This window comes from Asparagus officinalis, chromosome 4 (assembly GCF_001876935.1).
Source record: "Asparagus officinalis chromosome 4, Aspof.V1, whole genome shotgun sequence".
Classification (NCBI taxonomy): Eukaryota; Viridiplantae; Streptophyta; class Magnoliopsida; order Asparagales; family Asparagaceae; genus Asparagus; species Asparagus officinalis.
In genome coordinates this window covers 22,824,715-22,846,829 of record NC_033797.1, presented here as the reverse complement: position 1 = coordinate 22,846,829, position 22,115 = coordinate 22,824,715, and the positions used below count along the sequence as shown (strand labels likewise).

Below are 22,115 nucleotides of genomic sequence, written 5' to 3'. Positions count from 1 at the left end.
TTAAATACCCATTAACCCAACTTAATTGATCACTTTAGTGGGTTATCCTGAAAAATAGCAATACACATTGATTAATCATATGTGCCCACAAATAGATTTATTAGATTAAATCCAACACATATTACCTAATATAATATATCTATATACAACCTCTGCTCTTAAAAAACAAAGTACTACTTAGATATTAATAGTCCCTCAAATCTTTAATTCACATCGGTCCTCTAGATCCAATTTGCTCATAGGTGATCAGAACGCTCATCAGTTAATGCTCCCACCGAAAATCCCTCTATGTTTAGAAAACATTAGTCGAGGACTAGTTTGAATATTAGGGAACCAACTTGCAAAGACTCCTTGGGATTTGAGTAAAATATATATAAGCAATTTCATAGATTTGAAGGATTAGTGTCTAAATGACCCAAAAAATTTAAGAAAACTGAACTACAATTAGGTGTGGAAACGAACCTAATAATTAACAATTAGTTCGTTAATTATTCGACTAACTATTTGGTCATACTCGATACGGTGTTCATTTAACATTAAACAAATAATACTTATTATTTGAGTACATTAATGAATAGAATTTAACCATGAGTATATTCGATTCATTTGCTTATCAAATATTCGTTTAATATTTGATCGCTTATAATTTGTATCATTACATATATGATTTTATATTTTCAACGTACTTATATTTTCTGCTTAAGTTCTATATACTAATTTTAAGAAACTTAAAGATCTTAAATATGTTTTCTAATGAAATATTCGAATTAAATATATATACATCATAACTATTAAGAATAATTTTCATTTACAAATTTAAATATTATTTAAAAATTAAATTCTTTAGCGCAATGAATATACTTTGACATTCGATAAATATTCGTGAATATTCATTATTTAAAAATTAAATTCTTTAGCGCAATGAATATACTTTGACATTCGATAAATATTCGTGAATATTCATGAATATTTATTAAATACTGAGTGCGCAATGAATATACTTTGACATTCGATAAATATTCGTGAATATTCATGAATATTTATTAAATACTGAGTGTTCGAATTCGAAATACTTCAAACATGGATATTTGAATTTGGGTTCGAATTCGCACAAATACAAATATGAACATCTCAGTATTCGATTCGATTAGTTCGATTCCCACCCGTAACTACAATAATTTCAAGTAGATAGTTATGTAATTCCTTGAACTAGAGTAATTTACACGAAGGGGTTATAAGTATCACTATTATTCCTTGCAATTTAGATACAGAAGAACTTTAGAGTTCCTACTTGATGTTGTGCGCGTCGGAAGTCAAAACCAAACCGATGTGCTTCGAGAGACCAAATTAAACAAACGCCGAGAGAAGACCAAACACAATCAAAATAACGACACGAACACAAACAACCAATTTTAACGTTGTTCGGCAATTTGCCTACGTCCACGGGGCAAGAAGGGGATGGGGTTTTCACTAATAGAGAAGAAGAGTACAAACTGAGATTACAAATTACTCGAACTCACTAATTAATCTCACCAACAAATCTCTAACTCTCTCCAAATAAAACCCTAACCAATAGCTCAGAAAATACCTCTTTTCTGTGCTCCAAATATCCCTAATTCGCTGCTCAATTCTTTCTTCCAATCGTTCCATATATATAGAAATCCTAAAACCAAAAACAAAACAGATTAGGAATCCTAATAACCTGTTATCAAAACAAATTTAAAATTATGTTACCAAAACAGATTAGTCAATAACTTGTTACCAAAAAAGATTAGGAAACATATTAGGAACATGCTATCCAACAATTCTCCACCTCGGCAAAGTTTTCCCAAAACTGAGCCGACACCAATACCAACCAAACGTCTTACTTGTTGCGTCCAGTACGAAGTAAAACAAATCCACGACAACAGACTCAATCCATAACAAGTCGAGAACCCAAACGAGAATGCGAACAAACTCCAAATGTCGGTATCAACTCACCAAACCGGTTGCATCATAAATGACTCCTACGTATCCTCTTGTCCAAGGAATCAAGCCTTCGCGTAGTTCACCAAACGACCTTCAAAGGTCCTCAATCAACTAGAAGATTTCACAACCCTTCTCCAACATCATCAACAAATCTGCGGCTGATAGAACTCTCAATGGCCCCAAAGTGAAACAAACTAAACACCTCCACCTGAGGTGAACCAATGACCATAACCAAATGCGAACTATATCCACCAACTGCACTCGAATCCAAAACCAACTCATCATGTGCATCCAAATCCAAATGATCCCCAAACTGTGTCACCTCAGCTGGAATCCCAAATGATACAGTATGATCTGAAGTATGTAGAGTAATCTCCACCCAATGTGGAGTAGCATCACCCTCCACCCGCTATGATATCTCAATGATCTGATCAACACTCTCCACCTGCCAAGAGTCAAATGTGACATACCTGCTCAAAATAAAATTAGAAGCTCCCAACTGATAACCAAACGAGCCTCTAAATCACAAACATGCAATCAGATCAAATCTCACATTCTTAATGTGACCAAATACTAGGCAACCAAATATCCGACGCAACCAAAAATCTGAATCAGCTCTACCAGATCCAAAATCTCTAAATACAGCAGTCGGCAATTTATGACTAAGATGACCCAAATATGTCGAAGCTCCAAAACTCCTCTGCAATCCAATGCTCGACAACAAACATCGATCCTCCTCCAGTAAGGAACGATCCATCAAAACTGTCATCTCATCTCATCGCCCCAATGTCTCCTCTCCAATGAAGTGTCTCAAACTACCGTGAGCTCGGCACAAATACAAGAAAGAATCCCTACCAAAAATAAAACGATGGGTTACCTTTCTGCCAACACACTTCCTCCATCAGTGACTTCTAGGACTTCAAACCAACGGGACTTGGTTGCAACCCACTAATGCCTAGAACAGTCCCCAACTGCGGAAACCAAATTCATATTACCTCCCAACGATGCCTCCTTGGAAGGCCCCCAAATGCCTGAATGAACACCATCTAAAAGACCCCTCGATCGATGGATAGAAGTGCCAAACTCTACCTCGGTCTTCTTGCTCATACCAATGCGCTCAAAGGACTTCAATCTGCAAGTTAAAGCACTCCTTAACAAACCATGCACGACATAACCAATCAAATATCCTAGCCTTACCAAATACCACAGTCTAGTCAAATCCAAAGAAGTCGTCAGTTATCTACCAATCACCGTACTCTCAATCAAATAGTACAAATTCTTTCTCCTGGCGCTCTTCATCACAATCATGGACCCAAATATGACCTTCAAACATGTATACTCTGAGGTCACCCTATAGCCTGCTACCTCCAAAACTCCAAGTGAAATGATGTTTTTCTTCAACTGAGGATCGAACCTCACTTCATCCAACTCCCGAATCACTCCGTCACATATCCTAATACGAACGATACCGATATCACTAATAGAACATTCATGATCATTACTCATGAGCACGACATCGCCTCTTTCTAACTCCTGAAAGCTGGAGAACCAATCATTCTTAGGGCAAATATGGTAAGAAGCACCCAAATTCAACGTCGACAACACAAACTGACGGTAGTGCTAATGAATAGCCTGAAGAATCTGAATCTAAATTGTCGCCACTAGCCTTGACAACATTCACCTCTGAAGTTTGAATAGCTTTCTCCTTATTCTTCCCGGCTCGATCAACCAACTTTGGGCATTCGACTTTCCAATGTCCATCCTCTTTACAAAAGGCACACTAATTCCTACGAACTTCAGGATGTACCCCTCTAGACTGCGACCTCCTATTTCGGTTTGGACTTTTTTCTCTTGCGACCAATGCCCCCGCTATCGGCTCGACTGAAGTCTCCTTATCCTTCTTTCGAAGCTGATAATTCACAAGTGCAGTGGTGACCTCACTATACGAAAGAGATGTCTTCCCATTAATAAGAGTAAGAACGAATGTCTCATATTCCTCGTCGGGTAAGGAACTCAATAATAACAACGTCTTATCCTTATCTTCAATCATTACATCTACATTCGCCAAATACGTAAAAAGCTTCGTGTAGTGGTTCATGTGATTACCAATGGAGATTTCTTTCTTCAATTTGAAGCGACAAAGCCTCCTCTTCAAATGCAAGCGGTTCTCTACACTCTTGGTCAAATACTTGCTCTCAAGGATCTCCTAAATCTTCTTAGCCGAAGTCTCATTAATCACATCATATTTTAAATCTTGAGTCAAACAAGATCTAATCACACCACACGCCGTTCAATTCATCTTCTTCCAAACATTCTCCTCAATGTTGTCCGATTTCCCGTCCAACTCTAAAGTATCCTCCAAATTTTACGCATTGAGCGCATCCAAGACTTTACATCTCCAAAGACTAAAATTGTTTGTGCCATTAAACTTCTCCACGTCTATTTTCATAGAATGGATATTCAAACTTTGGACGATCTTTACGCCGGAAGTATCCTCCATAACTCCTTCTTTCTTGATCATCTTTCTCAAAGCACCAACAAACCAAAGCGGAACAAACGAAGAATAGATCCAAAATTAAAAAAGATAGAATCTTTACCAAAAAGATCCCACCTTTATCACCAAACGAAGCCCTAGACGAGCCTCCAAAACGATCTACTCCTCCAAATAGCCCAAGCGTAGTCCGAGCTCTGATACCACTTGTTGTGCTCGACGGAAGCAAAAACCAAACCGATGTGTTTCGAGAGACCAAATCAAACAACCGCCGAGAGAAGGCCAAACACAATCAAAATAACGGCACGAACACAAACAACCAATTTTAACGTGATTCGGCAAGTTGCTTACGTCCACGGTGTAAGAAGGGGATGAGGTTTTCACTAATAGAGAAGAAGAGTACAAACTGAGATTACAAATCACTCGAACTCACTAATTAATCTCACCAACAAATCTCTAATTCTCTCCAAATAAAACCCTATCCAACAGCTCAGAAAATACCTCTTTTCTGTGCTCCAAATTTTCCCAATTCGCTGCTCAATTCTCTCTTCCAATCGCTCCATATATATATAAATCCTAAAACCAAAAACAAAACAGAATAGGAATCCTAATAATCTGTTACCAAAATAAATTAGGAAACATATTAATTAGGAACATGCTATCCAACACTTGAATGATCAATATCAGTAATATATATATATATATATATATATATTTATATATATTATATATATATATATATATATATATATAATATATATATATATATATATATATTATATATATAATCTAATATGGCGTTTTAGTCTAATCTGACATGATTAACCAGTTATCGTGTTAGATACGGGAAGAAGACATCATTTTTGTGTATTTGATGTTCATTTCTTATAAGATAAGATTAATATATCATAGATGAGAGTGGCTTTCATTTGTTCTCTACATCCCAAATGGTTAGAATTCGGAAAACTCAAACATCAGTTGTTGAAAATCATGGTCATGATAATGTCATGTTGCTGAAATTTGGCTCTTTCGAATTCTAGAAGAAGACTTGCTTAAGGTGAGGAGAATAAATGGGCTAGAGCATTTTTCATTCATATGGCGTTGAACACGAACCAACCGCTGATAACATATTGATGAAGTTTGTTGCATTTTTTTCATTCTCAATTTAGCACTCGCTGTACTCTCCTTATGTATTGCACTCATATCTAATTTGTACTTAAAGACAAATATAATTATATATTAGAAAATTAATGATTCTGATAAAGTAGTGATCTCTCAACTACTTTTTTGTGGTGGAGAATCTGAATCCGTTGTAAAAACAAATATTCTTCCCCCTTATTTCCTTGTAAACATCAAATGTACCTTTACATCCTAGTCCGAATAATTAAGAGATACAGTCATAGGTTAAATGCGAGTATAAAATTATATAAGTTAACGTTAAAACGTCGCCAGACTTCATAGTTTTGGAATACTCGTGGAAGGACAGAAAGGATTTTTAAAAAAATTACTCTGATGAGAGTTCATGTTTCCACCCATAAAAGAATGTTCAACTTTCGGTCAAAATTGCTAGAGTATAAAATGATCCTTAATTCTTATACTGCAACTTAGAATTTTTGTGCATGGAGATGGACCTTTGACATAAAATTTCAAATACGTTAAACTTGCAACACTTGACATAAAAAAAATTTAATTACAAAATCTTATTGTAAACTTTTCTTAATTTACAGTATGTTATCGTCTATCAATCTGTAATTTTTCTTTCTTGATTTACACATCGATGTGGTTATGTGGATCACCAACATCTAAAGTTGGTTGTGAAGTCTCACAGTCACACTTGCTTCCTGTTGTTTTGTACATCGGGAATGTGTTTGCATGAAATAAATAAAAGTTGATAAATAATTAAAACAGCATTAGACTACGTACAAATACGTACCCATGGTATGTACACTGGAGAAATATGCTACAAATTAACCAATTATATGTCATGTTATATATTGAAAATTTATCTTTGCGCGTGTGCTTATGTATGTACATGTATGGTTAGTAAGTCATTCATAAGAGATATACGTGGAGTGTCAAATGAGGGGTAATGAATTACCAAACTGTTTTCTTCTTAACTCAGGGCATCTCCAACCGAGCATCAAAATGGTGCAAACAGTGCTTTTTGTTGCACTATTCATTCTCCAACCTAACCCTATTTTCTGCGCCATTTTGGTGCAGTTGAACAGTGCTGCACCAAATATGGCGTTGCACTGTTCATCTGCATCATTACTGTTCATTTTTAAAAAAACATTTAAATATTTATTTTTACCTCTTAATTAATATAAAAATAGATAAAAGGAAATAAACTGAGAATATTATGAGAATATTCTTTTTTGGTGCAAAAAATGGTGCAATGGGTTGGAGATCACGTTTGCTATATCCACTCCCAAACAGTAATTTTGGGAGTTGGATTGCCGAAAATGCCCTTTTGTTGCCACCGGACTCTGTGTCCGGTGTGCAATAATTTTTTTTGAAATATTTTCGGCCACCGGACTTGGTGTCCGGTGTGCATTGATTTGCTTTTTTTTAATTATTACTGCCACCGGACTCCGTGTCTGGTGTGCTTTATATATATATTTTTTAATTGTTCGCCCACCGGAAGCAACACATTCGAACGAGGCATGAAAATGTGGTGAAAACGGTAGAAAAATCATTAATAGTTTTCATAATTTTTTTTTGAGAACATATATAAATGTTGGTTTAATTTTAATATAATTAAAATTAAACCAACATTTATATACGTTCTAAAAAAAAATTAATTTTTTTTAATAACACTTCAAACATTTTTAACAAATAAAAATCATTAATAGTTTTCATAAAAAATCAATTAACGATATAGTTCCAAATCCTACAATTAAAATACACAATTAAAATGGAATTAGTTAATAAAACAAAATAAAAAAAAATTATAACCCACCGGACACGGTGTCCGGTGGCCGACAGGCGCGTCAGACTATGTGTCCGGTGGGCAACAAAAAAAAAGTGTCCGGTGGGACACAAAAAAAGACAGAAAAATTAATTACCCACCGGATTGACTGTCCGATGGGAGAAGGGCAATTTAGTCCTCACACACCCCCAAAGTTACTGTTTGGGAGTGTGAATAGTTGGACCCGTTAGAGATGTATTACTGTTTGATGTGACTTTTGCACCATTTTGATACAAAATTTACATCATTTTGGTGCAATGGGATTTTGGTGCAATGGGTTGGAGATGGTCTCATAATATGGTTCAGAACGCTCCGCACTGTGCGAGCATTCTGTTATGATTTGTATTCATATACGTTGATCGTTATTTTTCATGTGGGCCACCTAAAGTAAGTGGTCCTTATTAAAATATGGCTGGGACTCACAGATAGCTTATAGTTGAGAGTACAGGAAACTTTGGTAGTTACACCAACATCTGTTGCATTAATATTCAATTCTTTCTAAATAGTTGCATGTACGCATTTAGCTCCTGAGGTAGTTCGAACATAAGAGGGTCTTTTTTCCTACCAAGTCGTCGCAATGATATATATAAAGTTTGAGTTGAAATGATCGGTCACAAGATGGATCATTCTATTGTTTGTGATAGCCCCAGAAAATTTCGAGCTGTTTTAGTAGACAAATACTTTTTTTTGATCAATTTTATTGTGCGTGATAGTAACAGATCAATTTTATTGATTTTAGGGGTGTTCTTTTTTTTAAAAAAAAATTTGATACTTTGGAAGGTTGATTTGCTGACGTTTGAGAGGTAATTTACAAATACTCATGATTTTAAGAGTATATATGCAAATAACCCAACCAGAAAAATACTGAAGAGACAAGGATTTGTCTGTTACTAATTTGTGGAAAAGCAAAAAATGGAGACACGAAACTGAAGGAGAGAGATTGGAACATGAAGCAAAAGAAATTATGAAAGCCATTAAATGTATAAATTAAACAACAACATTTACATTAAATGCTATTAACACGAGTTGCACAGATTTATTGAGAACTTTTGAGCATATATGGTTGAAAATTGAAAACTGAGCCCAATCAATCTAATCTTAATAGTTTTTTTGTTTCTTCATTGAGTTGGACAATTCCATCATGTAACGAGGCCGGCACGTGCCCGCTTCACTAGTTATGCAGATACGACTCACATATATGTTTCATTCAAGATAAGATGAACGTGTCGGATTCTGAATAAATTTTGGGAGTGGGGTCAAAAAGTCATGGCCTTCGTCTTGTTATTAGAATTGACTGTGTTTTTTTTTTATGGAGGCAATGACTCATCTATCTAAAGATAAGATAAGGAGACCACATAATAGCATTGTCACTGACTGATTAAGATAGCAGTGGCGGCAAATAACGTCTGATAAGTGCAAAGACCGAGGGTATTTGTTGATATAGGAATTAGATATTTCAAGTAGTTGATGGATGCTTGTTGATATAGGAATAAGATGCTTCAAGTAGTTGATAAGTGATAAATTTGAGGGTGTGTTTGGCAACTTTTTAAAATGTGGCGATCCTTCAAACGTGGTCCTATTTTGAGAAAAATAGGTTTGGATAGACCAATATTAGCTCAGTTTTTTTTAGGATTAAAATGTTTTTTTAGGACTAGTCTAAACAAGAACAATAGGTCTTAAAATTGAAACTAGTCTAATTTGAATAAATTAAAAAAGGGGTAATCAAACAGTTTAGTTGGTACCAATATGTCTCAAAATTATTCAAAATGTATGAGCTTTGGTTCGTAAACAGACGTAAACACAAGGTTTATTGTTAGTAAAAAGAACTCAACAGTGTCGCTTTGGCCGAGTGGTTAAGGCGTGTGCCTGCTAAGTACATGGGGTTTCCCCGCGAGAGTTCGAATCTCTCAGGCGACGTTACTTATTTTAATCTTCTTTTCCTTTTTTGAATTGTCGCCTGCTTTATTACCTTTTACCCCTCTTTGAGAATTTTTATTTCGAATTCCCTTCTCCACCATTATTTTCCGATAAAACACCTCAACCCCCTCCTCTTCAATGCTTTACGGCTGGCGGATCCAATGCCGTACAAAGCATAATCTTCTTTCCACCATAGCTTTTTTTTTCCCTCCTCGGTTGATTGATTGATTCCATGTCGGCTTTCGCCCAAGTTACACGCATGGAGTATATATTGACATCGTGAATTATTATTTCCTTTCATAATTCCTGGATCAATTCAGCTGACACACATACATAGTAATTTTTGCTCTAAGCATGAGTAAAAGTTTTACACATCTCACGAAGGACGACTAAAGTACTTTCTCCATGTAACTTTTCGCTGAATCCGGCGTTTTCTCTGTTTCAGTGAACTTACTACATTCTGATATAAACCAGCTTAAAGATACAAGTAGACTAATATACAAGACCAGAAAGATTGGGGACGAAACTAAATGGGGGGGAGAAAACTGACCGTGTATTGATTATTTGAAGTTTGAACGATCAGGTCATAACACGAAATGGAACATAATCTCAGATGCGAAAACAAACGAAACTAATTGCGGGGAGAAAACTTCCCGTGTATTGATTATTTGAAGTTTGAACGACCAGGTCATAACACGAAAAGGAACATAATCTCAGATGTGTGAACAAATGAATCTGGGGAAAAGAAATCAGAGATAATGCAGGCCTCTCCTCATTGCAGGAATATAGTCATAACAAAAGTAATACTATTACTACCAGAATAAATAGCTTTAGTTAATGTTTCCTCTCTTCTTACAAATACAGTCATGCATAGATTGGTAGTACAATCTCATTGTCGGTCCAAAAAACCCGAACAATACACCTCCTTGCAACTCACAAAATCAAGGACAGAGATTACATTTAGGGGAGAACCCCCCCCAAAAAAAGGAAAAGAATCATTGGTCCTCTAGTAAAACTCGGATTTTCCAACACAATCAACACATAGAGGATGTAAACATCAACCTCTTGGTCCAAGTCAGCCGCCTAGGTTGGATTCTGAAGTCAAATTCTTGAACGGGATGCAATAGCAAAGGTCAAAACTTATCACAAACGATGAAAAGAACAGGAAAAGATTGACAATGCATCATGTCACAACACTAGGATTCAGCCAGTAAGGATTTCAACTTTGTCTGGAACTTGGGGATTTCATCAGCTTTTACAGCCATCACTAGCCCCATTGTCCTGTAATTTTTCAGCTGCAAAAACGAAAAAGCTTACTCATTAAAATTTAAAGACAAAACACTGATATTTTAATCATGTTTTTTCCCCATTTTGCAAAAATAAGAAAGCACGAAAAAAAAACCACACATGATTAGGTTAATGCAGCTATGAAAAAGCACTGGAGGAACCAATGAAAAAGCACCAGAGGAACCAATAATAATAAGGGGTAAACGCGTGTGAATTTGCAAAACTATCCCCCAAATGTCAATAATTGCAAAAGTACCCCTCCAACAAACTATCAACTTTGTTGGCTATGATGAGTAAAAAATCGACAGATTTGCTGATATTTTTTCATTGAAGTTGCATATTAGCCTATCAAAGTTGATAATTTGTTGGTTTGGTTCTCGTTTCTTCCAAAATTGATGATTTGGGGAATAGCTTTGCAAAAATGCATGATAAGGGGCGCATACACACAAAACCCTAATAACAATAAATGGTGAATGATGATGACAATGACGATGATTTTCCTCACCACAGAAAAAAATGAATAACACAAAGACAAGGCAGCTGGTAATAATTTCTGATAAACGTTTCAGCTTTACTTGCTTCCATGAATATCATCAGTTCAGATGTACTTCTGATACCTAGTTCTTTTTAAGCTATAACTTCCTTCAAAAGGATGAACTTGTGCTTGATGTTAATTGGATTCTAATCGCTTAAGTATCTGTATTCTTGCATCAACTCAGAATACCAAACTTCAGTTTTCTTTCTGATTAAATGTTTCGGGGTCTGTTTGCTAGGTATTAGATATCATACAAAAGTAACCAAGTGCAGCACGAAAAACTTTCCCACCTGTTGGGAGCTCATAAATCTCACTCTTCCATGTATTGCTAGGTATTCCCTAGTGATAGTTCACTTAATCAGATTTCTATTCCAATTTCCACATACATTCATCTTCCTGAACTTCTAATAAAAGTAAAAATTAACCCAAATTTCAAATTTATCTTCCCATAAGTTGCACGAAATACTCGATCATAAATTTAAATTTTCTGATACACATTACACCTATACTTATACGTTCAATTTGCCACTGTAGACCAAAAACAACATAACCATTGTTTATGATCACCTACCTCCCTACACTATTACACCAATCACCTACCAACCATTTTTAATTTTTTATTAGATTTGAGAGGTTATAAAAAGAGAAGTGGTGAAGGGAGAATAATCAGACAGACAGAGAGAAAGAGTTTGAGATAAGAGAGAGAAGAGAGAAATAGAAAGAGTTAATCTCTTTCTTTGTGTGATTCTTTGGTTAGAGAGTGATCTTATTTGAAATCTTCTCTTTTGTGATTAGTGAAATTCTTTGTTGTTATCGCCCGTGGACGTAGGTTATATTGACCGAACCACGTTAAATCATTGTGTGTTGTTCTCTTTGTCTCCACTATGTTTATTCAGTGTTGTTATTCTTCACTCATGTATAGACATCTTCTGTGTCTGTGAAGCCCCGCTGCTACAAACTGGTATCAAAGCCTGTCTTAGAGTGCGTGTATCCACTTATCGTATGCTATGTGACTGCCACTAAAAGTGGATCCTCCACATCAGAAAATATATTAGATTATCATGTACTCTTTAAAGGCAATGGACACTATTTCACGAGTATAACATCGTTCACAAGTACGGTCACTGTTCACAAATATGGTTACTGTTCACAAATACGATTGCTGTTCTGATGGTCTTCAAGATGTCTTATACAAATTACAAAGTGAAAAAATTCGATGAAAAAAACAGCTTCAGTTTGTGGAGAGTAAAAATGAGAGCTCTCCTAGTACAACAAGGACTATTGAAAGACTTGTCTGGAAAGGCTCAGTTGTCGGAATCTATGCCCGATGATGAGAAAGAAGAGCTGGAGATGAAGGCGCATAGTGTCGGGCCGATGAGGTCTTGCGGGAGGTTGTCAATGAAGATACCATTGCCGGCTTGTGACTCAATGTTTTTGGGAAAAATTAAAAGAAGAAATTAGAAAATTAAATATGTATTATTCTCTCTAACAGACTTAGAAAAAGAATTAATTACAATTCTCTCAATGCAATCCCTCTCTAACAAACTTAGAAAAAGAAATTACAATCTTCTTGTATCGGATTCCCGATTTACAAAAGAGAAAAATCGACGGAGATCCTTCCCTTTGTTTAACTTGTGTTCTTCTAAGTGTCGATGGAATGTCTCCCTCGAATGCTTGCGTCGAGTTTGCTTTTTGTTGACGATCCGAACGTTTCACCTCGTGGAACGTTGCCTTCGCCTCTTGACTCGAAGTCTTGGACGAACTAACGTGACAAGTTTGAAACTCTTAATGAGTTAGGGAACTCTGAGCGAGTTATATAACTCTATGGAAGAGTTGATTGATTTAACCAAAAATCGGTTTGTAAGTCAAGGTTGATGAAAGCTCCAAGAACAACTCTGAGGGTCTGAATATTGCCGAGATCCTTCTTCTGCTAAGAAATCTTGTGTCGATCTCCAAAAGATTGATTCGAAAGATGCCTTTATATCTCCAAGAATTTTGATTAAGAAAAAGAGAGTCCCAACTCAATTGAGTTTCTGGTATTTATAAGGGATTAAGGGGTGTAACCGTCCCCTTAATCCGCTCCTTAATGGGGGCTTAATCGCCCCATTAATCGGGTGTAACAACCCCTCTTAAACCGCTCCCCAAATCGTGGATGAAAAACGATTTCTGAAACTGTTTGAATCACGCTTGAATGAATCAAACGCAGGTCCTGTGTTGCTGAACGTGAATCCTGCGTTCGAACGTAACGTTTGGAAGCTGTGTTAGCAGCTGGATTTGAGCTGTGTTTGCGGCTGAATGTGAGCTTCGTTTGCGGCTAATAACGCTGGAAGCTGCGTTAGCAGCTAGATTTGAGTTGCGTTGGTGGTTTATAACGCTGAAAGCTGCATTGCTTTGACTATGGAATGCGGCCACTTGTGTTTCATTTCTAGGACGTAGAGATGAGTTTTGTGTTTTGGGCTGAAGAGATCGTTGACTTGTAATCTCTTCTGTTAGAGCGTTTTTGCAAATATCGTTGTCTTGTAATCTTTACTTTAGCTCCTTGAAATGTGAGTCGTCAGATTGTAACTCTCGTTAATTGTAAAGACTGTTGAATCAGAGATTTCATCGGTTGTCGTGAAGGTCATCGAATTATAATCTTTCTCGATCTACGTGATAATCTTCCAATTATAGCCTTTATTTTTGTTAATGTGAAAGTCATTTGATTGTAACTTTCATTATCGGTGTTTGATGAGGATCAGCTATCTACAGTAATTTTTAGACAGCCTACACTCAAGTTGGAGAGCTTGTACATGACGAAATCTCTAACGAACAAGCTCTACTTGAAGCAACGCCTCTTCACCCTTCGCAAGAAGGAAGGTATACGAATTAAAGACCACTTAGATGAACTTAACACTATTCTTATGGATGTAAAGAATATTTATGTTAAAATCGACGAAGAATATCAAGCACTTATCTTGTTATGTTCATTACCTCCTCCTTCCTATGAAAATATTGTCAATAGTATGCTTTATGGTAGAGATACACTTTCTTTGGAGGATGTCAAATCAGCCTTACATTTAAAAGAATTAAGACAAAAAGTGTCTGTTGTAGGAGGAGAGGATCAAGCTGAAGGCCTATTCACTCGTGGTCGTCCTGAAAAGGGTGTTAGTGGTAGAGGCAAATCTAGAAATATGTCTACATCAAAGTCCATGCTAAGAAAAAATATTGAATGTTATTATTGTCACAAGTATGAGCATACATAACCTAATTGTCCAGTGCTCAAAGCAAAGGATAATTCACAGTTAAAGTTTGAGGAGGTGAAACCTTCAGTTATCACTGTAACTGAAGAGTCTTCTAGTTCACATGAAGTTCTTTCAGTTAGTGTTAATACTCATTCACAATATGAGTATGTTTTATATTTGGGTTGTTCCTACCATATGTGTCCGCACAGGGATTGGTTTGTCACATAGCAATCTATCAATGGTAGGAATGTCTTGTTGAAAAATAGCATGCCTTGCAAGACTGTTGGTATCGGATTAATTAAGTTTAGAACCCATGATGGTATCGTTAGAACATTAAGCAATGTCCGACATATACCAGAGTTAAAAAAAAACCTCATTCTTTAGGCATCCTTGACTCAAATGGTTTTAAGTTTTCAACTGAAGGTGAAGTTTTGAGAGTTAATAAAGATTCTCTTGTTGTGATGAAAGGAAAGAAGATAAATACCCTCTATATCCTTAAAGACAATATAGTGACAGGTGCTGTAGCATTGTCATCTTCAGATAATTCAGATTCTGACACCACACATTTGTGGCGTATGAGGTTAAGGCATATGAGTGGGGGACGAGTAAATATATTGAGCAAACAATGTCTGCTTTGTGATCAAAAAATTAGTAAGCTAGACTTTTGTGAGCATTGTGTTTACAACAAACACCATATAGTCTCCTTTAGTACCGGTGTCCATAGAAAAAATGGTAATTTAGATTATATTCATTCAGATATTTGGGGTCCCTCTCAGGTTCCATCGAAAGGTGGAGCTTAATTTCTGCTAACATTGATTGATGATTATTCCAGAAAAATTTGGATGTATCATTTGAAGCATAAGAGTGATGTGTTTGCAACCTTCAAACAATTGAAGGTTAAGATTTAGAAGCAAACAGGAAAGAAAGTGAAGCGCCTCAAAACCGACAATGGGATGAAGTTTTGTTCTACAGAGTTTGACCAATTCTGCAAGAATGAAGGTATTGTACGTCATCGTACAGATCGGCATACACCACAACAAAATAGAGTTGCAGAAATGATGAACAAAACACTTTTAGAGAGAGCTCGGCGCATGCTCTCTAATACTGGTTTATCAAAAGACTTTTGGGCCAAGACAGTCAATACAGTTTGTTATTTGATAAACAGATCTCCTTCTACAGCAATTAATTTTAAAACTCTATAAGAGGTATGGTCTGTTGCCCCTGCTAATTACTCTCATTTAAGAGTATTTAGTTGCTCTGCTATTTTCATGTTAATGATGGTAAGCTTGAACCCAGAGCAAATAAAGCTATCTTTCTAGGATATGCTACTGGGATGAAGAGATATAGATTGTGGTGTTCTAATTTTAAATCACCTAAGTTTATTATTAGTAGGGATATTTTTTATGAGAAATATATGCTTCACCTGAGAAAGAATTTTCTTATTAATACCACAGATACTAAAAAAGAGTCCAGTAAACAGGTAGAGCTAGAGAGCTTAGCTTCAAAGAGAGTGCTTGAGGGCGCTCATGTTGAACTAGTTGATACTGCGAAATGTTCAACTTCAAATGCTGATACACAGCAAAAGCAACAATATAATATTGCCATTAGGAGAACAAAAAGGCAAATCCGACCTACTCAACGTTATGCAGACATGCTTATGCTTTGAGTATAACAGAGTCGATTGAAATTCCAGAACCTTCTACCTATAAGGAGACTATTAGTGATAAGGAGGCTGCAAATTAAACTGTTGTGGTGACTGAAGAGATGGGAGTCTCTTCACAAGAACCAAACATGAAAGTTAGTGAAACCACGAAAGGGACAGAAAATTATTGGTTGTAAATGGGTCTTCAAGAAGAAAATAGGAGCTCCTGATACAGAATCTATAAGGTACAAGACATGTTTGGTAGCTAAAGGTTACAGTCAGACAGAAGGTGTAGAGTTCAATGAAGTATTTTCTTTAGTTATAAAACACACATCAATCTGCGTGTTGATTGTCATGGCTGCTCATTTTAATTTGGAGCTTAAGCAACTTGATATGAAAACGACTTTTCTACATTGTGAGATTGAGTAGTAGATATTTATGCATTAACCAGAGGGGTTCATTGTTGAAAATAAAAAAAATTATGTGTGCAGGTTGAATAAATCTATTTATGGGTTGAAACAGTCTCCGAGACAGTAGTATTTAAGATTTGATACTTTCGTGTTTGAGCATAGTTACTTTAGGAGTAAATATGATAGTTGTGTATATCATAAAAAGCTCAATAATGGTTCTTTCATATATTTGTTTTTGTATGTTGATGACATGTTGATTGCAGCTAAAAATATGTCAGAAATCAACAAGTTAAAATCTCAACTCAAACATGAGTTTGAGATGAAGGACTTAGGAGCAACAAAGAAGATTTTGGGATGGAGATCCACAGGAACAGACAAGAAAAAAGTTTATTCCTATCTCAGGAGAAATACATCAAGGTGTTGGAAAGATTCGGCATGCTTAATGTCAAGCCTGTGAAAACTCCGATTGCTGCTCATTTTCGTCTTTCAGCAGATTTATCACCTCAGACTGAAGAGGAGCAGTACATGTCTTGTGTTCCTTATGCGAGTGCAGTTAGAAGCATTATGTATGCTATGGTCTGCACTCGTCCTGATATTTCACATGCAGTTAGTATTATGAGTCGGTATATGGATAAACCTAAAAAGGTGCATTGACAGGCTGTGAAATCGGTACTTAGATATTTGAGAGGATCTGTTAATATTGATTTGTATTTTGACAGGAACACAAATTCAAATTACAGCATACTTGGCTATTCAGATTCAGATTATGCGAGTGATTTAGATAACAGACGATCCCTGACAGATTATATATTCATTCTGTCAGATAGTGCCATTAGTTGGAAGGCGACTCTATAGTTGACAGTTACTTTGTCTATCATAGAGGCAGAGTATATGTCAATGACAAAAGCAGTTAAAGAAGCTATTTGATAAAGACGTTTGGTTGAAGATCTCGGCTTACACCAAGGTGTTACTACGGTATTTTATGACAGCCAGAGTGCTATACATTTGATGAAGCATTAGATGTATCATGAAAAAACCAAACATATAGATGTCAGGTATCATTTTATCAGAAAAATTAAAATCATCAAGATTGAGAAAATTGGTACTGCAGATAATCTAACAGATATGATGACGAAGCTCGTACCTTCGCGACGAGCTTCGCGTAAGTTCAAGCATTGTCTCGAATTGTTTGGAGTTTAACAAAGCGAATGTTAAGCTCGTAATGGGCTTCTGGCGAGACAGTAAGAATAAAGAGAAGATCTTCATATTTAAAGTCAAGGTGGATATTTGTTGTTATTTGACTTTGTATATGATCACCTACCTCCCTATACTATTACACCAATCACGTATCTTCCTACAATATTACACCAACCATTGTTTAATTTTTTATTAGATTTGAGAGATTATAAAAGGGGGAGTGGTGAAGGGAGAATAATCAGACAGATAGAGAGAAAGAGTTAGAGAAGAGAGAGAGAGAGAGAGAGAAAGAGTTAATCTCTTTCTTTGTGTGATTCTTTGGTTAGAGAGTGATCTCATTTGTAATCTTCTCTTTTGTGATTAGTGAAGTTCTCTGTTCTCTCTCGTGGACGTAAGTCATACTAACCGAACCACATTAAATTCTTGTGCTCTGTTCTCTTTGTCTTCACTGTGTTTATTCAGTGTTGTTATTCTTCACTCTTATATAGACATCTTCTGTGTCTGTGAAGCCACATCTTCTGCGTCTGTGAAGCCCCCGCTACTACAATAAAGATTCAGAGCACCCCTATCCGAAAGGAAGGGGAAAATCCCTTAGCCAAAATAGATCAAATTTCTTACAGCTTTTAGGTTTTTCTTCTTAAAAAAATAAAAATAAAAATTGAGGAGGTTTTTTTTTTGTTCTATTGTGTAAACTATAAATGTTACTTAGAAAAACAGCAAATAAGCATCCGACAAGTTATGATCTCTAGAAAGAGATTAATGATGAGTTTTTGTTGCATTAGAATTTTATTAGAGAAAAATAGGGATAAATTGGATTCTGTTAAACATAACTGGTAATAGTTAAAGTTCACATGATCATAAAAAACTAGGGTGTAAGTGATCAACCGAGACAAAACAATATCATTAGTTGTTTGCTTCATACATTTAACATAAGTCAACTGGAGTTAACTGTGTGATGATGAACAATTGGAACTGTAGATTGTAATTAAGATTTAATACGCTTTGGTTGGGCAAGGATTGACATCTTTATGCTCATTTACAGTAACTAGTATACCATATGTGCATTGCACGTGATGCATGATATTCTTATAGATTACCAGATATCATTAAATTAGTTTTTAACATTAATTTTATAATTTAAACAATAAGTTTTAGGGGGCTATCTCAAAACAGGCAAAACTTTTCTCCTAATGGGCAAAACTTTATTGGTTCCACTCTAAATAACTTATCTTCATCTATGACTGTGGTTATGGTGATAAATAACTTCATTCAAGCTATAGCGGTATCCTCTTTGAGGACTAAACCATGCCAACCGATAAGAACCATGAGTCCATGATAGAGCTGACGTGAGAAAGGGGATGGAGGGGATAGGGTGTTGTGGAATCTTTGCACATAATCAGGAGGCTGTGGTATACAACTTATACCATACTGCACATGTACCATGGAAGCAAAAGTTATGTATTTTATATATTTTCCCCTCAAATCAACGCACAATAGGAGGTTAAAATTTAGGATGGTAAAAGAATAATCTGAGCTCATAAGGTTCAGCTGCAGATTTTGTTGCGGGTTTCTATTCTTTGTAGCAAATAAGAGTCGCTTGTATTGTTCTTGGATGGAAAGCACTTATTATGTAAACAAAACCTGCAATATATATTAACAAAATTATTGGGGTATTAACAATGCCATGAAAGGACATACTATCATACCTCACGGGGAGCTAAGTGCTCGGCATGCAAAGGAAACGTAAATGACCATGAACTGAGCTGAAATGAGAGAATAAAGTATGTCAGCTATTAAAGCGATAAGAAAGTAAGATAACTACTATAAAATAAAAACAATACCTCACGGAATATTTCATCTTCGGCCTTCACATAAACAATAGGTTCATCACAATCCTGCTTTCCTCCCGCCTTTTTCTTTGCAATACTTTTCTTCTATAATTATACATAAAAACAAGTTAAACATAACTATGAACTATGTTAGGGGAAAATGCTTGACTAGTTTAGTTTAATAGGTACACTTTTCATGACTTATATCATCTCCAACTTAGCTGAGGAACATTCATTCTAGGCAAAAGTTCAGTTGGACATAGAACCTAGAAATTAGATTTTCCAACTATCTAGATATAATATTGTCTGACTCATATTCCATAAAAATGATTTTAGATACACGTGACAAGTTTGGAAGTTTTTGGTTTTTTGAATCAACTAAGTGGAAATCAGCAAAAAATTTAAAATTTTCTCACACTGTATTATTACATTCTTTCTTTAGCTTCCCGAAAGTTGATTATGTAACAGAAGTGGAATTAGAAAACTGATCTTTTTTTCAATAGAATATTTTTTTAAAATACTTTTCTATATACTTTCCTACAATTAAAACAGATTCTACAAAAAAATTCAAATGATCAACCAGCAGTCAGGAGTACCGAATGTATCTAACAAAACAAAGGCTCCCCTGCAGATGTCACACTGAGATTAACTCCTATCAAAGAAGCCAAACCACAAAGAGGCACTAAAACAGTTTAAACTGACATTTAAAGAATAAAAAACAAATACCTCATATATTCTGGTGAACAATAAATAGAATTTGAAACGGAAGGAGTCCTGTAGTTCTTGTGTGGGCTGTCAAAGTGTGCACATATATCATTGAAGTGACCAAAAAGAAGGAGAACAAAAATCACAAACCCATCAAAGTTTAGAAGTTACTGAATTCTCATCCAACCTCATCTTCTGTTGCCCAAGAAACCTCGTTGAATAGACCTTCATACAACGGTGGCACTAACTGGTAAGGGCAGTTCACAAACCGTTGAGAAACCAAGAGAGCTACCTCATTTGCTTGCTCTTCCAGCAGTAATTTCAACTTCTTCTTGGTGCTCTCACCATTGCATGACCCAAGCAAGAACTTCTTCAGTTCTCCAATACACCGATGACCCTAAAAGAAAAAATACAACACCCCATTCTACATGTCATGGTCGCATTTTCATCATCATATAGATCTTTATTTCACTCAAAGTTACTAGAACTTGGAACTAGTGCATAAAAAATAATCTTGAGCAAGTACTAACACTGAAAACCTCTACGAATCTTCCTGCCACAATAAAAGAGGTCATATTTCTCTGAATGAGGACCTTTGATCTAGGCCAAACAATAATGAAAGTGTCCTACCTTGATGAGTGCTTTATGTTTGCAATTCCTTTCAATCAATCATTTTGAAGCGTCAATGGAGGAGTATCACTAGAGTTAGACAGTAAGACCAAGCTTTTAAGGGATATGGTCAGAGACGAATTTCGAAAAGACCACTCAGCTAGGGGTGATTAGAGATTGGACTACATCTTGCTTAAATGTTTCTTTTTTTTACAAGATTTAGCCTAAAATGTGGTCTAATCGAACTAGTCGAGCAAAAAAAATATGAAATGCGCCATTGGCCCACTGCAATATGAAATTTTGAAGCATGATTCACAGAAAATAGCAGAAAAAGGGAAGGTAAAAAAGAAACGACATTTCTTACAGCATATCGCCCCAAATTAAGAGCGCTAACAACAGCATAAACACCATCATCATCATCATCGTCCTTCTTATCGCCTTCATCACCATCACCATCACCATCATCATAACCTTCATCGTAGCCGTCCAATTTGACAACACTCCCCACCGAAGTCTGCTCCAGTATCAAATCCACAAACCCACTAAGATCCCAAATTTTATCATCCAAATAATTCTGCAACAAGAGCTTCACTCCCCCAAAGTCATTGGGTTTCGGGTCGAAGAACCCGAAATCCGCTTGAACCATCTCCATAGATCCCTCCTCCTCCTCCTCATCCGCGTCATCATCGTCATCAGAAGAAGCAGACTCGATCCGTTTAGGTTTTGGTTTTGGTTCTGGTTCGGGCTCGGGGGATTTGGATCGGGATCCGATAGGGGAAGTGTGAGAAGATGAAACCCTAGTATTGGAGATGCAGCGAGCGAAGGAGGAGAAGGTGGGGACCTCGGGGAGTTGCCGGCGGCGCTTTGGCGGAGGCTTGGAATCGGCCATTATTAGGGTTTCTTCAGTACGCAGAGAGCTTGAGAGCGACGGACGACGACGAATTTTGAGGTTTAAGCCCTTCGAGGGTTTAATAGAGGAGGTCGGGTCCAACTCCACAAAGTTCCGTGATCCAATTACCCGGATAAGAGATTCAGAGAGGCGCTTATGTCCTTCTCATTCTCACATCCGTATGGTGCACGTCCTTTGCACGTGTGCCCCTTTTCATGCTTGTATCTCGGCGATCAGTGCTTATTAATTTTCCATACGTGTTGGAATTGATTGTTTTTAAGATGTTCACCAAAAAATAGATGACTGTCTGTTTGAACTCAAGGAAGAAGAAAGAACAGATTTTTGAGGGGCTCCGGTAATGAGTAAGTGGGTTTTCTTTGATTTTCGTTGTGATTTCTCAAGGAGAGTGGACCTCCTTATATAGGAGCTTAACCCGTCATCTCTACC

At 36.3% G+C, this 22,115-nt stretch overlaps 1 protein-coding gene and 1 non-coding gene across 2 annotated transcripts; one reads left to right on the top strand and one right to left on the bottom strand.

Annotated features, from left to right (window-relative positions):
* TRNAS-GCU lies at positions 9,263-9,344 on the top strand. Its single transcript has one exon. It is a non-coding gene; the product is annotated as a tRNA-Ser (tRNA).
* LOC109836930 (protein BCCIP homolog) lies at positions 10,131-21,831 on the bottom strand. The gene is made up of 6 exons (XM_020404977.1): positions 21,144-21,831; positions 20,358-20,567; positions 20,192-20,257; positions 19,478-19,570; positions 19,343-19,399; positions 10,131-10,639 (listed from the first exon to the last, which is right to left on the bottom strand). The coding sequence occupies exons 1-6, from the start codon at positions 21,666-21,668 to the stop codon at positions 10,541-10,543; spliced, it is 1,050 nt and encodes a 349-aa protein (XP_020260566.1). The 5' UTR covers positions 21,669-21,831; the 3' UTR covers positions 10,131-10,540.

Coding starts and splice junctions, on each gene's coding strand:
- LOC109836930 (XM_020404977.1), bottom strand. CDS start 21,668: ATGGCCGATTCCAAGCCTCCGCCAAAGCGCCGCCGGCAACTCCCCGAG. Junction 20,568..21,143: donor TTAATTTGGGGCGATATGCT/GTAAGAAATGTC, acceptor TTTTTCTTTTAG/GGTCATCGGTGTATTGGAGA. Junction 20,258..20,357: donor CTTGGGCAACAGAAGATGAG/GTTGGATGAGAA, acceptor ACACTTTGACAG/CCCACACAAGAACTACAGGA.